This window comes from Podarcis filfolensis (assembly GCF_964270895.1).
Source record: "Podarcis filfolensis genome assembly, chromosome: Z".
Taxonomy (NCBI): domain Eukaryota; kingdom Metazoa; phylum Chordata; class Lepidosauria; order Squamata; family Lacertidae; genus Podarcis; species Podarcis filfolensis.
Genome location: NC_139617.1, coordinates 10510073 through 10524051, shown reverse-complemented (window position 1 = coordinate 10524051; position 13979 = coordinate 10510073). Strand labels below are relative to the sequence as shown.

General features: G+C 48.8%; 1 protein-coding gene across 2 annotated transcripts in view; it reads left to right on the top strand.

Moving 5' to 3' along the window:
• Positions 1-4756: 4756 nt before the first annotated feature.
• The window catches only part of LOC310754150 (A-kinase anchor protein 17B-like), a 30224-nt gene continuing 21001 nt past the window's right edge, over positions 4757-13979 (top strand). Inside the window, exon 1 of one of the 2 annotated variants that reach the window (XM_083595704.1) lies at positions 4757-4991. Coding sequence is in view for 1 of the 2 variants with exons in the window: in XM_083595703.1 (XP_083451829.1) it covers positions 5211-5244 (34 nt within the window). In the remaining variant the exon portion in view is untranslated. Of the gene's footprint in view, positions 4992-5168; positions 5245-13979 lie in introns of those variants that run through there. The other variant, XM_083595703.1, reaches the window with a different exon arrangement.

Here is a 13979-nt window from a genome sequence, read left to right as displayed (position 1 = left end):
TAGGTGATATAAATATGTAATAAATATAACAATGGATATGCAACATGTTGACAAATACAGTGGTGCCTCCAGTTGTGCACGGGATCTGTTCTGGAGCTCTGGTCTTATCCTGAGGAATTCGCAACCGGAGGTGCTGCTTCTGTGCATGTGTGCAGCGCAGTAGAGCGCTTCTGGGTTTGCCACTTCGCATCCTGAAGGGTACGCAACCAGAGGTGTGCGTATCCAGAGGTACCACTGTAATGGAACCAGAGAAGGGACTGGAGGGAAGTCAATTTTTTGTTTTGTATTGTTTTTTGTTTTTGGAAAATCAATAAAATATTATTATATTAAAAAAAAGACAAGTGTTTGCCAGAATGATGCGGAGAGCAAGAAAGATCACGGTTAGGTCTTTACTCCACAGACGAACAGAGTCCCAACAGCTTGACTCTATAAAACCTGCCCCACTATTGAAATGCTTTGCTAGATCTGCTATATCTGCAGATGTTGGTTCTCTGAGAACCTCCATTTCAGCTATAATCTGCTGCTGTTAGGTTATTAAGCAATCTGGATGTAGTTGGATTTCTGCAATTTTAAAAAATTGGATTCTTTTTTAAAGCTGCTAGGTCTTTCAGAACTGCCCTATTATTCTATAGCAAGGTAGATTCTATACAGAGAAAGCTTGCATGCTGCAGAGTAGTCTGTTGACAAGACATGCATGTGGTTTGTATTTTTCTTCACTAATGAGCTTATTGGACAGCCTTTGGTAGGCAACAATTTGCCAGCTCCACTACTTCATCTTGGTGATAAGAATACTGGACTATCTCATAAAGTTGTTGTAGAAATCATTTAGAGCTCCTTAAATTCTTCACAGATTATTTTGGTAGAAAATGCATTTTCTCTTATTTTTGCTTTTTATACCAGTTATGATTGTTTTATTTCTTTTTTCTCCGTAATCTGTTTGCTAAGAGTTTTGATTCCTTCCCCCCAATTCGTATGTTTTTGTTTTAAATATGACAGCTGTATCATTTTCTCTGCTTCTATAGTTTCTAATTCTTTCCATTTTATTTGTAGCTTTTTAAATATGCCCTTTGATCCTCTTCCTCTGTGTAGTTGTTCTAAAAAGGAGATTTCCTGTTCTAATTGATATTTTCTCTCTCCATTCTGTGTTATTTGTTTAATTTTATCTGAATATAAGCACCACTCATGACTGTCTTCATAGTTTCCCCAAAACAAACTGGAGCTTATTCCTCCAGTATTATTTTCTTTAAAGAAATTTGCTAGTGTTTTTGTAAACTTTACCCTAATCAGCTGATTTAGGCTGAAGTACCACACTGGAGCAAAGTCAAATTTTGCACAGACTGGTGCATGTTCTGCTATTTTAATGTCTCCTGTCTGCGTCCCTTGCACTGCATTCAGAAGTGAGGCAGAAGTTAAATCTAGATTGTGAGCTGAAAACTGGAGCCATATGTGAGTGACTCGTTTCCCCTGGGTTCATGTGTCTCTCAGCATATGTCTCTTAATCCCCACTCTTGCAGCAGTCTTGAGAGTTTCAGCAGCTATCTGCCTTCTTAAAGTTCCAGTGCACTTTTCTTTTTCTAAGCAGAATCAGCCAAATACTTATGATAATCCTTTTATGTTCCAATTAAGGTCACTGTCAATTATTAAATCCCTAACACAACAAACAACACAAGCAACACGATGACAGTATACTAGATAGCACTGCAATTCTTATTGCATAATATACATAATTAGTACAACAAAAACAAAATTATTAAATCCCTAGCAGCTCTGCCCAAAGTTATTTTGCAGGAAACTGACCACTATTTGGTACATAGACAGATGCCAATGTTACCTTAGGCATTCCATTAAAAATCCCTTCAACAAATGCAAGTCTTCCATTTACATCTCTCAGCGCTTTAGTAGTTTGGAAATTAAATAATGTGTGTATTAATATGCCTATACCTCCTCCTTAGCTTGAACCTCTTGCTCTGAACCTTTGTCCCACCCATGACTGAATAAAACATATTTTTTCCAATCGGCTTTGTGTGTTTCTGGCAGGAAAAATATTTGTGGATCCCTTTTATAAAGAAATGCTGCTGTCTTAGTCCATTTTATCAGGTTTTCCAAGCCCTTCACATTTAAAGCAATTGCATTTATACCTGTGCTCATTCATGCAAATAATCACTACTTTTCTCGACCAATCCATATCTCCTATGTACTGTATATTAGTCTGTTTTTCATTGGTTGGATCTCCAACAGGTCTACTTAAGTTCTAAGCCGTGGAACCTTCATAAAATATTCAATAAATAGTTTGGTATATGCCCAGCAGAGGGCACTCCAGCACCGTCAATGGAATAGAGCAGCAGTTTCAAACTTCTTTTTCTGGGCCATACTTTCAGAACAAAAATATGCTGGCACCACACTGTTGTTTTATTGGTAAGAAATGCACTGGAAAACACAACCAGGATTGTCCTCAGTATCTCTTGATGCTTTTGCTCTCATTTTGAAAAGATATCTATCCATATTCTGCAATATATATATATATACACAGAGAGAGAGAACACCCATATGCACTATATTTATACATTGAAATGTTTAAATGTTTCTCTGATTGTCCTTGAATCTTCCCACGACACATGCTATCCTCTCTTGCCACACCAGTGCACACAGCGTAATAAGCAAATCTATTTGAAACATCTTAGATAAAAGCGGGGGGCATACTGAAATGGAACATTAGCTTTCAAATACAGCTGTACCTTGGTTCTCGAACGGAATCTGTTCCGGAAGTCTGTTTGACTTCTGAAAACCAAGGCGCGGCTTCCAGTTGGCTGCAGGAGCTTCCTGCACTCAATCGGAAGCCGCGTCGGACATTCAGGTTCCAAAGAACATTTGCAAACCGGAACACTCACTTCCGGGTTTGTGGCGTTCGGGAGCCGAAATATCCAAGCTGCAAGGCATTCCAGAACCAAGGTACGACTGTACCATATCCCTGCTCCTGGGTACCTTCTTTGAGATTGCATTTTTAGTCCTTTCTGCTCTGATTGCTTTGTTTCTGTGGAGAAGAAGCTTTTCTTTGTCAACAACATTATGTCCTTAAACAGTTCTATTTTGATGTCCATTCATTTTATGACAGTTTGTGGGCAGACAAATCTCTCTGAAGTGTGGGTGTTCCCACTTCTGCCCCATGGCCCACTGATAAACCCAGGCTCTTGTTATTCGCATGTGGGGGATGCTCCCTCAGGTATACCTATTTTGGGAAAAAGTCTTTCATGAAATGTGACTCGTAACGCAAGGACCTTGATTCTAAAATAGCAATACTGCCTGTATTGGGGGGGGGGGTGCAGAAGGTTAATGCTCTAAAGACCTTATGGCCCAACCAATGACCGCAGCACAATTGGCCATAGCTGGGGACTGGAGAATGTTAAATATAGTTTTTTTTTGAGATTTGTGGTTGGCACAAATCTGCAGCCCAGCTTTGACAGACAAGTTAACTGACAGGGTATGTGGATACGAAAACCAACGAAAAGACAAGGCACCCCATGTCTGCAAAAAATGCTTTGACTTCGTTTCATACAGTACTCTTTTATTGCAATAGGCTAGGAGTTCCAAAGTGCAGGTGCTGCCACACTAAATAGTGCAGTACAGTACAGGTATTATGTGGAATCTGTAGTAGTGCTTGAAACTTTTCCTTATTGTGATTTCACCATACTCTGTATTATTTGAAAAGGAAAACACTTATTCTTGCTTCTAAATAAGCAGGGTGGTAGAACAGCCTGCACAGCAGCAATCTACTGGCCTACATCATGATCAGTGGGACTTATTCCCTAGGGGGCGATGCATAAGATTGGCTGCAATCCTATGCACCCCTTGCATCCACCTTGTGCCCCAGGAATCTGCACAAACCTGCACCAGAGAATTGTTGGAAGGGACCCCTAAGGGTCATCCAGCCACCCCCTGGCAATGCAGGAATCTCAACTAGACCATCCCTGACCGATGGCCATCCAGCCTCTGTTTAAAACCTCCAAGGAAGGCGAGGCCACCTCCTCCCGAGGGGAGTCCTTTCCACCGTCGAACACAGCTCTTCCCGCCAGAAAGCTCTTCCTGATGTTCAGATGCTGAACCTCCTTTCCTGTGACTTCGAATCCGATGGTTCGAGTCCTTACCCTCCGGAGCAGGAGAAAACAAACATGCTCCGTGCTCCGACAAAAACAAACCACCTGCATGGCGATGCGTTTACTTGCGAGCAAGTGCCTTTCCGTGCGGAATAAAACGTGGTCAGTTAAGACTCTTCTGCAAACCTGTCAACTGACCGCTGTTATTATGGTCACTTTAGGGTTGCCATACAGTGGTACCTCGGGTTAAGAACTGGAGGTCCGTTCTTAACCTGAAACTGTTTCCGTTCTCATCCTGAAGCAAAGTTCTTAACCCGAGGTACTATTTCTGGGTTAGTGGAGTCTGTAAACTGAAGCGTCTGTAACCCGAGGTACCACTGTATATGGAAGAGCAAAACAATAATATATATAAATATTTAAAAAGAGGACTTTGCGCCGGCTATTCAAAGCGAATAAATGCAATTTGTCTCAATTTGTTACTCCCCCTTTAAAAAAAAAAAAGGGCACGTAGCAACCTTTAATTATTATTGCAAGTGAGTAGCAGCCCTCGGAGGGGGCTTTTACTCGCGAGCGCAGCATAGGATCGGGTCCGCACGGAAACTGAGTGGGTGGGTGGGACACCTCTACCTGCGGGCAATAAATAGCAATCAGCGCTGGGCGTCCGAGGGGCTCCTGGCTTCGCTCGGCTTTCCAGCGGCGAGGCAACGTCCCTTTGACAAGCGAGGAGGAGAAGGAGGAGAAGAAGAAGGAGGCTCCGGGGCTCCGGCAAGCAAAGGTTCCCCAGTTCCCCCGCGGGCAGCGGGGCCCGGCGCGCTCTGCCCCGGGGAGGCCCGAGCAAGAGGCCGCGAGTAGCCGGTTTGGGGGCGGCGGCGGCGGCGGGAGAGGCGGTGGAGGCCTCCGGTAAGAGGGGGAAGCCAGCCGCGGGTCCGGCTTCGCCCTCCGCCAGCGACTAGGCCTCTCCCCGGGAGAAGGGTCGGGAGGGATGCTGGTGGGGGACGCCATACAGCGGAGCGGGCGGCTCGGCAGTCGCCCTTCGAGGCCTGCCCTGGGAGGCAGGGAGGGGGCCGGAGAGGGAGGGGGCGAAGAGGCGGCGGGGGGGGGAATGGGGCTGGATGGACTATGGGGGAGCGCTGGCCGGCCTCTGCCCCCGGGGGTGGGTTTTGCCGCGGATAGGGTTTCGGGGCTGTAGCTGTGGGCTTCGCCGGGAGCACCTGTGGGGCGGGGAAGAAGGGGGAGGTGGGCCGGGGTCGTCGGCGTGGTTGGGGGAGGGAGGCCTGCTGGCCGGAATCGTCCCTAGGAAGCCGTGGACGGTCTTGGTCCCCTGCCGCCGCCCGCTGGGGTGGTCTAGGGGTGCAGGGGGTGGGTGGCTTGGGGGGTGGTCTAGGGCTTTAGGGGGTGGGTGGCCTGACCGCATGGCTTGGGAGTGGTCTAGGGCTTTAGGGGTTGGGTGGCTAGGCTGCATGGCTTGGGGGGTGGTCTAGGGGTGCAGGGGGTGGGTGGCTTGGGGGTGGTCTAGGGCTTTAGGGGGTGGGTGGCCTGACTGCATGGCTTGGGAGTGGTTAGGGGTGCAGGGGGTGGGTGGCTAGGGTGCATGGCTTGGGGGGTGGTCTAGGGGTGCAGGGGGTGGGTGGCTTAGGGGGTGGTCTAGGGCTTTAGGGGGTGGGTGGCCTGACCGCATGGCTTGGGAGTGGTCTAGGGGTGCAGGGGGTGGGTGGCTAGGGTGCATGGCTTGGGGGGGTGGTCTAGGGGTGCAGGGGGCTTGGGGGGTGGTCTAGGGCTTTAGGGGTTGGGTGGCCTGACTGCATGGCTTGGGAGTGGTCTAGGGCTTTAGGGGTTGGGTGGCTAGGCTGCATGGCTTGGGGGGTGGTCTAGGGCTTTAGGGGGTGGGTGGCCTGACTGCATGGCTTGGGAGTGGTCTAGGGGTGCAGGGGGTGGGTGGCTAGGGTGCATGGCTTGGGGGGTGGTCTAGGGGTGCAGGGGGCTTGGGGGTGGTCTAGGGCTTTAGGGGTTGGGTGGCCTGACTGCATGGCTTGGGAGTGGTCTAGGGGTGCAGGGGGTGGGTGGCTAGGGTGCATGGCTTGGGGGGTGGTCTAGGGGTGCAGGGGGCTTGGGGGTGGTCTAGGGCTTTAGGGGGTGGGTGGCCTGACCGCATGGCTTGGGGGTGGTCTAGGGCTTTAGGGGGTGGGTGGCCTGACCGCATGGCTTGGGAGTGGTCTAGGGGTGCAGGGGGTGGGTGGCTAGGGTGCATGGCTTGGGGGGTGGTCTAGGGGTGCAGGGGGTGGGTGGCTTGGGGGGTGGTCTAGGGCTTTAGGGGGTGGGTGGCCTGACCGCATGGCTTGGGAGTGGTCTAGGGGTGCAGGGGGTGGGTGGCTAGGGTGCATGGCTTGGGGGGGTGGTCTAGGGGTGCAGGGGGCTTGGGGGGTGGTCTAGGGCTTTAGGGGTTGGGTGGCCTGACTGCATGGCTTGGGAGTGGTCTAGGGCTTTAGGGGTTGGGTGGCTAGGCTGCATGGCTTGGGGGGTGGTCTAGGGCTTTAGGGGGTGGGTGGCCTGACTGCATGGCTTGGGAGTGGTCTAGGGGTGCAGGGGGTGGGTGGCTAGGGTGCATGGCTTGGGGGGTGGTCTAGGGGTGCAGGGGGCTTGGGGGTGGTCTAGGGCTTTAGGGGGTGGGTGGCCTGACCGCATGGCTTGGGGGTGGTCTAGGGGTGCAGGGGGTGGATGGCTAGGGTGCATGTCTAGGGGTGCAGGGGGCTTGGGGGTGGCCTAGGGCTTTAGGGGGTAGGTGGCCTGACTGCATGGCTTGGGAGTGGTCTAGGGGTGCAGGGGGTGGGTGGCTAGGGTGCATGGCTTGGGGGGTGGTCTAGGGGTGCAGGGGGCTTGGGGGTGGTCTAGGGCTTTAGGGGGTGGGTGGCCTGACCGCATGGCTTGGGGGTGGTCTAGGGCTTTAGGGGGTGGGTGGCCTGACCGCATGGCTTGGGAGTGGTCTAGGGGTGCAGGGGGTGGGTGGCTAGGGTGCATGGCTTGGGGGGTGGTCTAGGGGTGCAGGGGGCTTGGGGGTGGTCTAGGGCTTTAGGGGTTGGGTGGCCTGACTGCATGGCTTGGGAGTGGTCTAGGGGTGCAGGGGGTGGGTGGCTAGGGTGCATGTCTAGGGGTGCAGGGGGCTTGGGGGTGGCCTAGGGCTTTAGGGGGTAGGTGGCCTGACTGCATGGCTTGGGAGTGGTCTAGGGGTGCAGGGGGTGGGTGGCTAGGGTGCATGGCTTGGGGGGTGGTCTAGGGGTGCAGGGGGCTTGGGGTGGTCTAGGGCTTTAGGGGTTGGGTGACCTGACTGCATGGCTTGGGAGTGGTCTACGGGTGCAGGGGGTGGGTGGCTAGGGTGCATGTCTAGGGGTGCAGGGGGCTTGGGGGTGGCCTAGGGCTTTAGGGGGTAGGTGGCCTGACTGCATGGCTTGGGAGTGGTCTAGGGGTGCAGGGGGTGGATGGCTAGGGTGCATGGCTTGGGAGTGGTCTAGGGGTGCAGGGGGTGGATGGCTAGGGTGCATGGCTTGGGAGTGGTCTAGGGGTGCAGGGGGTGGATGGCTAGGGTGCATGGCTTGGGAGTGGTCTAGGGGTGCAGGGGGTGGATGGCTAGGGTGCATGGCTTGGGGGGTGGTCTAGGGGTGCAGGGGGCTTGGGGTGGTCTAGGGCTTTAGGGGTTGGGTGACCTGACTGCATGGCTTGGGAGTGGTCTACGGGTGCAGGGGGTGGGTGGCTAGGGTGCATGTCTAGGGGTGCAGGGGGCTTGGGGGTGGCCTAGGGCTTTAGGGGGTAGGTGGCCTGACTGCATGGCTTGGGAGTGGTCTAGGGGTGCAGGGGGTGGGTGGCTAGGGTGCATGGCTTGGGGGGTGGTCTAGGGGTGCAGGGGGCTTGGGGGTGGTCTAGGGCTTTAGGGGGTGGGTGGCGTGACTGCATGGCTTGGGAGTGGTCTAGGGGTGCAGGGGGTGGGTGGCTAGGGTGCTTGTGGGGCTGCATGGCTTGGGGAAATAGTTCTAGGGCTGCAGGGGGTGGCTGAGGTCTTAGCATGGGCATAGCTAAGAGGGACAGGGGCAAATTGCCACCCAGCAAGTAAATAGAAATAACTACGTGGGGTTCTGCCCCCCAACATGAAGCCTGCCCCCGTAACGTGAAGCCTGTTTCCCCTAACAAACCCTGGCTACACCCATGGGTCCTAGTGGTGCTGAAGGGCTGGGTGCTAGTTGGGGATGCAGGGGTGGGTGGGGCAAACCCCTGTTTTGGCAGAAGAAGGGGGCATGAGGCATGGCTGCCAGAGGTGCTCTCTGGGGTGTTCAAAGAAGGCTGGGGGGGCAGCTTGCCTGGGGGAAGAAGCAGGACGAGTGGGAAGGGCTGGCATCACTGAGCCCTGTGGGAGTGGAAGAAGGGGTGCTAAGTGTTGGCTCTCTGTGAGGCATAAGCAAGGTCTGAAGGTGCCTGGGACTAAGTACTGGGTTGTGTTTGAAAAGCAAGAGGGGATTTTCAGCTCTGCAGGGTTGCAGGAACAGGGGAACTATCCCTGTTGGGGTGGGGGTGTTGGTTGTCTACATGGCTTCAGAAAAGTCCCTGTAGTGGGGTAGAAGGTGGGCACGAGGGGCTCTGTGGCTTGTGCCAGGAAATCTCCCTGTGGGTTGCAGGAACCCATGGGCTGCTCCCTCATGGAGCGGGGCTGGGCTGCAGGTGGCGAGTGGCAGTGTGGGCAGCTGCATGGAGTTAGGGGAAAGCCTGTGGTGAGGAAGTAGAGGGCATCATAGCTTTCCTCACACATTCTAGAGAATATTGGCTGTGTTGGGTAAGGTTGGGGCAAGGAAAGAAGCATCTTCCTTAGCAGTGGAGAGGGTTTGCCTGCGGTGGTGTTTGTATGGGTAAAGGAACCCTATGGGATGGAAGAAAGGGGATAGTGGAAAGTATAATGGGGTTAGCACTCTGTGGGACATAAGCAAGGCTCTGCGTGTGGATGGTTGCCTGACACAGGGGTCTGGTTCGCTGAGTGGGTTTATGTGGGGGGGTCTTTATAGGCTCTGGAAGCCCTTTCTTGGGCAAGAAGGGTTTGCAAGGTACAGCTCTCTCTGGACCGTGTGAGGAAAGCTCTGTGTGGGGCTGGGTTGTGGGAGACTATTTATGGCATTTATGGCTCTTCATCCAACTCAGGGTGGCATTCACTTGGCTCCCGTTTTATCCCCACAACAGCTCTGAAGCAAGTTAGACTGGAAGATTGTCCCATGACCACCCAGTGAGCTACATGGCTGCGTGGGGATTTGAACTCTGGTCTCCCCAGCTCTAGTCTTCACACTGTACAGCCACTACACCACAATTGCAGCAAAGGCCTTTCCTTAAGGAGATGAGTGGGCCGTGGCAGTAGAGAGGGTTATTTGTTGCCCTAGAGGTGTGAAAGAAGGATCAATGTGCAAGCCACAGGAGAGTGGAGTGGGCCAGCACTCTGTGGGGTGTGAGACATTATTGGGATTGGGCTGTGGGGATTAGAGGCCTCTGGAATGGACTGTGCTGCTTTCTGAATTGGCTCAAGGAGTCATGGGCGTTGGGGGGGGGAGAAAAAGCACGTTGAATAACTTTAGGGTCTGTCAGCTCTGTGGTGCTGGGGTGCAGGAAGCTGAGGACCTGTGGAGTGGTCTATGGCATCATTACTGTGTATAATTTAAAGAGGGACTTGTTGCTGTATGAAAGAAGAGCAAGAAAGCTCTTTGGAGCAAGAAAGCCGTTTGGGCCTAGGGAAATAGTTGAAGCCTGCTCATGACTTGGGCTTGGCTGTGTAGGGTGTGTTTGCCTCTGCATGTGTTATTGGAGTTGTATGTGAGAAGGACCACATGTGCAGTGTGTGTATGTTTGGGTGCGTGTGCTGCAAGATGAGGATGTACTGAGAGGCCCACTGATTAGAAGTGTTTGGGTCACATATATGTAATGTGGAAATGCTTCAGGGTGGACTGAAGGAAAAAGAGCTCAGCTTTCTATTTTTGTACATAGGGCAATACCTGGGGGAAGGTGTTATTTGGGGGTGGGCTTAGGAAGCAGCTTATCTAAGGGGAACATATATGTGGATGAGGAAGAAGAGGTGTTGTGAAGTCCAGTATTGAAAGCTGAGGGTAGTGGAGGTCTCATTTTATGGATGAGATGATGATGATGATGATTTATTATTATTTTATTTTATTTGTACCTCGCCCATCTGGCTGGGTTTCCCCAGCCACTCTGGGCGGCTTCCACAGAGACCAAAAATACACAAAAATGTCACACATTAAAAACTTCCCTGAACAGGGCTGCCTTAAGATGTCTTCTGAATGTCAGGTAGTTGTTTATCTCTTTGACATCTGATGGGAGGGCGTTCCACAGGGCGGGCGCCACTACCGAGAAGGCCCTCTGCCTGGTTCCCTGTAGCTTTGTTTCTCGCAATGAGGGAACCGCCAGAAGGTCCTTGGTGCTGGACCTCAGCGTCCGGGCAGAATGATGGGGGTGGAGACGCTCCTTCAGGTATACTGGGCGGAGGCCCTTTAGACTCGGGTATACAGGGCCGAGGCCGAATAGACTCAATTTGTGGGAACTGTGTTTTACAATTTACTCTAGTGCCTTTCTGTGGCATATACACCAGAGGGAGCTATGCCCCCTTTTAGATATGAATTGAAGGAAGCAGATGATTGAAGACTGCATATCTAGATTGAAAGGAGGGAGGGATGGATTTATATGTTATGGGAAGCAGGAACAGGTATCTCCAAGTATTGATAGGGTCTAGGAAGAGCCAATGTTAGGCTTGGATTGAGGAGAAGGGTCAAATTTCTGCTTGACTATGCTTGATCACATAATAGAGTGATCTTGGTTGATCATAAATTGGCATAATATTGGCCTAACTGACATGACCCCACAATATTTCCAGTGTGTGTTTTAGTCTTTTTTGCCTCACCGAGACCCTGGGGAGATAAAAGGGTAAAAATAAAACCAAATAGCTCCTTGGATAATTTTATTATCTTTTAAAATCCTTCAGTAGGTAACTAACAAAAACACACTAAGAACAGCACAATTCACAAGAACAGCACTCAAAATTCAGAGTAGATAGGACCAGTAAAATCAGTTTAAAAGCCTGGAATAATAAGGTATTTGATGGTCCCAAAATAATTTCAGAATAGGTGAAAAGCAAGCCTTTCCACAGATGGCCTGCCACAAGCAGGGTACATTTGCTGAGAATACTCTTCCTGCTTGCAGAAGAAAGGGCATCATGTCATCCTATCACATCAACAAATGTAATGATATTTTGACAGTGATGGGTCCCTGTGTAAGGGATGAGAAGGGTGGTTAGGAGGAAGAGGAGCATCAGGGTGTTTCTGTCTTGTCTTTTTCTAAGGCTAAAGTAATATAAAGTACAGTTATGTAAAAACAGTATGCCATCCTTGAAGTTGCACAGAGTTGGGTGGACAGATTCTGGAGAAGGGACTGTGAAGATAGAAGCAAAATAGGATGCCTGTGTTTAGGAAGAAGGGGTTGAATTGTGTTACAACCCACACTGCAGCATGACAGTACTAGTGCAAGTCTACTGCTAACCGCTAAAAGGTCAGTTGCATCACCATGCAGTCTGAATGTGGTTGCAGCTGGACCATTATGGTGCAGGTTGTATATAGCTTTCACTATAATCTTCTGCTCAGCCATAAATTCCTCTCCGGTGTCTACCATCATGCAGTATTATTGAAGATAGGAACAAATTTCTTTTTGAATTGCTTCATAAAACTTCCTCTTCTGTTTGTGGGACTGTCTTAACAGTCCAAGTTTACCAAAGGGAACCAAGATACAGGCAGATGAGCCTGCTACTGTAGTTGAGGTTTTTTCCAGCATCATTGGACACTTACCAGGCTATCAAGAAGTTAGTTATATGTGCTACACTCCAATTCTCTTTTGTGTGATTTTAATTTTTAAGATAGGATCTTTCTGGTTATTGTTGTTTTGAAGTATGGCAAAGGACATTATATAGCCCATTTCAGCGTTGTGTTTGAACTTCATTGGGTATATGTATTTTACTGGGATGTTTATTAAGAAGCAAGATAAGCAGCAGCACATGTGGGTGTACACCTGTGATCAAGGTGTTTTTTTAAAGGATGGGAACAGGTGATGGCTTTGCCAGCAGCTGCATTTTATTATTCGCTCCAGTTTCCCTTGAGTCTTGCAATTTGGACCCTGACATCTCAGAAGAGAGCTGGCAAGGATTTGCCAGTATACTTTCCTAACACATTAATATAGCAGAAGGACTAAACTGAGGAGTATTTTGTTATGCTCTGACTTGAATACAAAAAAATACATAAATCTGTTGAGAACTATGGCATTTTAGGAGAGAATGCAAACTATATAAATCGGATTATCATAATTTCTAGTGGAGAGCTTAAAGACAAACTAGAGGACTGAGAAGGGAAACATACTACAGTGTGGAGGAATGGAATTCATGACTTGTACTCTGAAAAGCCAGAAAATCTCAAGATAAAAAAATTGACTGGATTATATTGCCTTTCGAAGTAAACTGCATTCCAAGGTGTGTAATTAATTATAGCATGGAGTGTGAGGAACAGATTTCCCTAAGTTATGTTAAACTAAACTTGGAGTGTAGACCTCTTATGCACTTGACCTTTGTTATAAATGAAGCAGTAAATACACATATACAGTATGTGTATCTTGCCTTGAAACTTGACATAGTTGTGAGTGAATTGTGGAAGCATTTATTTGCCATGTTAATGGAAACTAGTTCATCCATGTAACACAGAAACTGCATTGCTTGACTTGATTGTGGGTTGTCTAAGAAGACAGAATGGTTTTTGATTACTGCAGATGCTCTTTAAAAGCAATAGTCATTTTATTTTTAACAGAAAAGAATGTTTGACTTGTGCAGTTTACATGTTCTCATGTATTGGAAATAGCTTAGTTAAGTCTAGAGACTTTTCCTAAAGTACCCATTTGCTAGAATTACTAAGCTGTGTTTATAGATATTTGTAGATGTGTAAAGTTTCAGAAAGCAGTTTTTGTGTAGTTTGTTTTAGACTTCGTTAAAATATTTTTATACCATTACCCCATCAGTTCAATTTTAATTTTAAAGAGAGCTTGGATACATTAGCTGCAATTCTTTCATGGCTATTAGAGCTTGAAGGGTGTAGTCCTGATTACACTTGCTAGGGAGTAAGACCAGTGGAATTCATTTCTGGGTAAACATAGTTTGCAATGTGCCACGAGTGTGTATTTTATCTTACTTGGCTTCTTGGTTATCTTACTGGGTTTCTTTCAAATTGGTTCTTGGTTGGCATTCTGTGACATGCTTAGTGATTTATCCAGGAGTGGTGTGCATTTCAGCTGCAAATGCTTTTTTTGTATCTGCATAGTTTTTCATGGGTGTGCGTTTTGCTGGGAGTTTGGATTTAATTTCAGACTCTTCCGTAGTTCAATAAGAGATCCTATTGGGACTGTGTGTTGTATTTAACACTCCTCACAGTGTGTATTATATCTCTTCCCTACCAACACTTTAGGATGATTGTATGCCATTTCTAAGATGACTGTATATCATTTTAAAGATATTTTGTGCTTTTAGAAGATAACCTTTAAAACAGCAAACAAGCAAGGTTGCAATCGCAGTGAGCTCCATTGAAATAAAAGGCCCTTCATTCAAAGTAAATTTGCAAAGATAGGGTCATTCTGCAAGAGCAAACAGTTTTAGGTCTAAATGTGCCTCTAATTTTAATTCAGAAAATAGTGTACTTGTCAGAAATTTGGAAAACACAGGTCCAGCTTGAAAGAGGCGTGGTATGAATGACAGCTGTGTTTAATGTCACCTTGCACTGTTTGCATGGTGCAAGCAGCTGACCCTAGTAACTATGTAGAATATAAAGG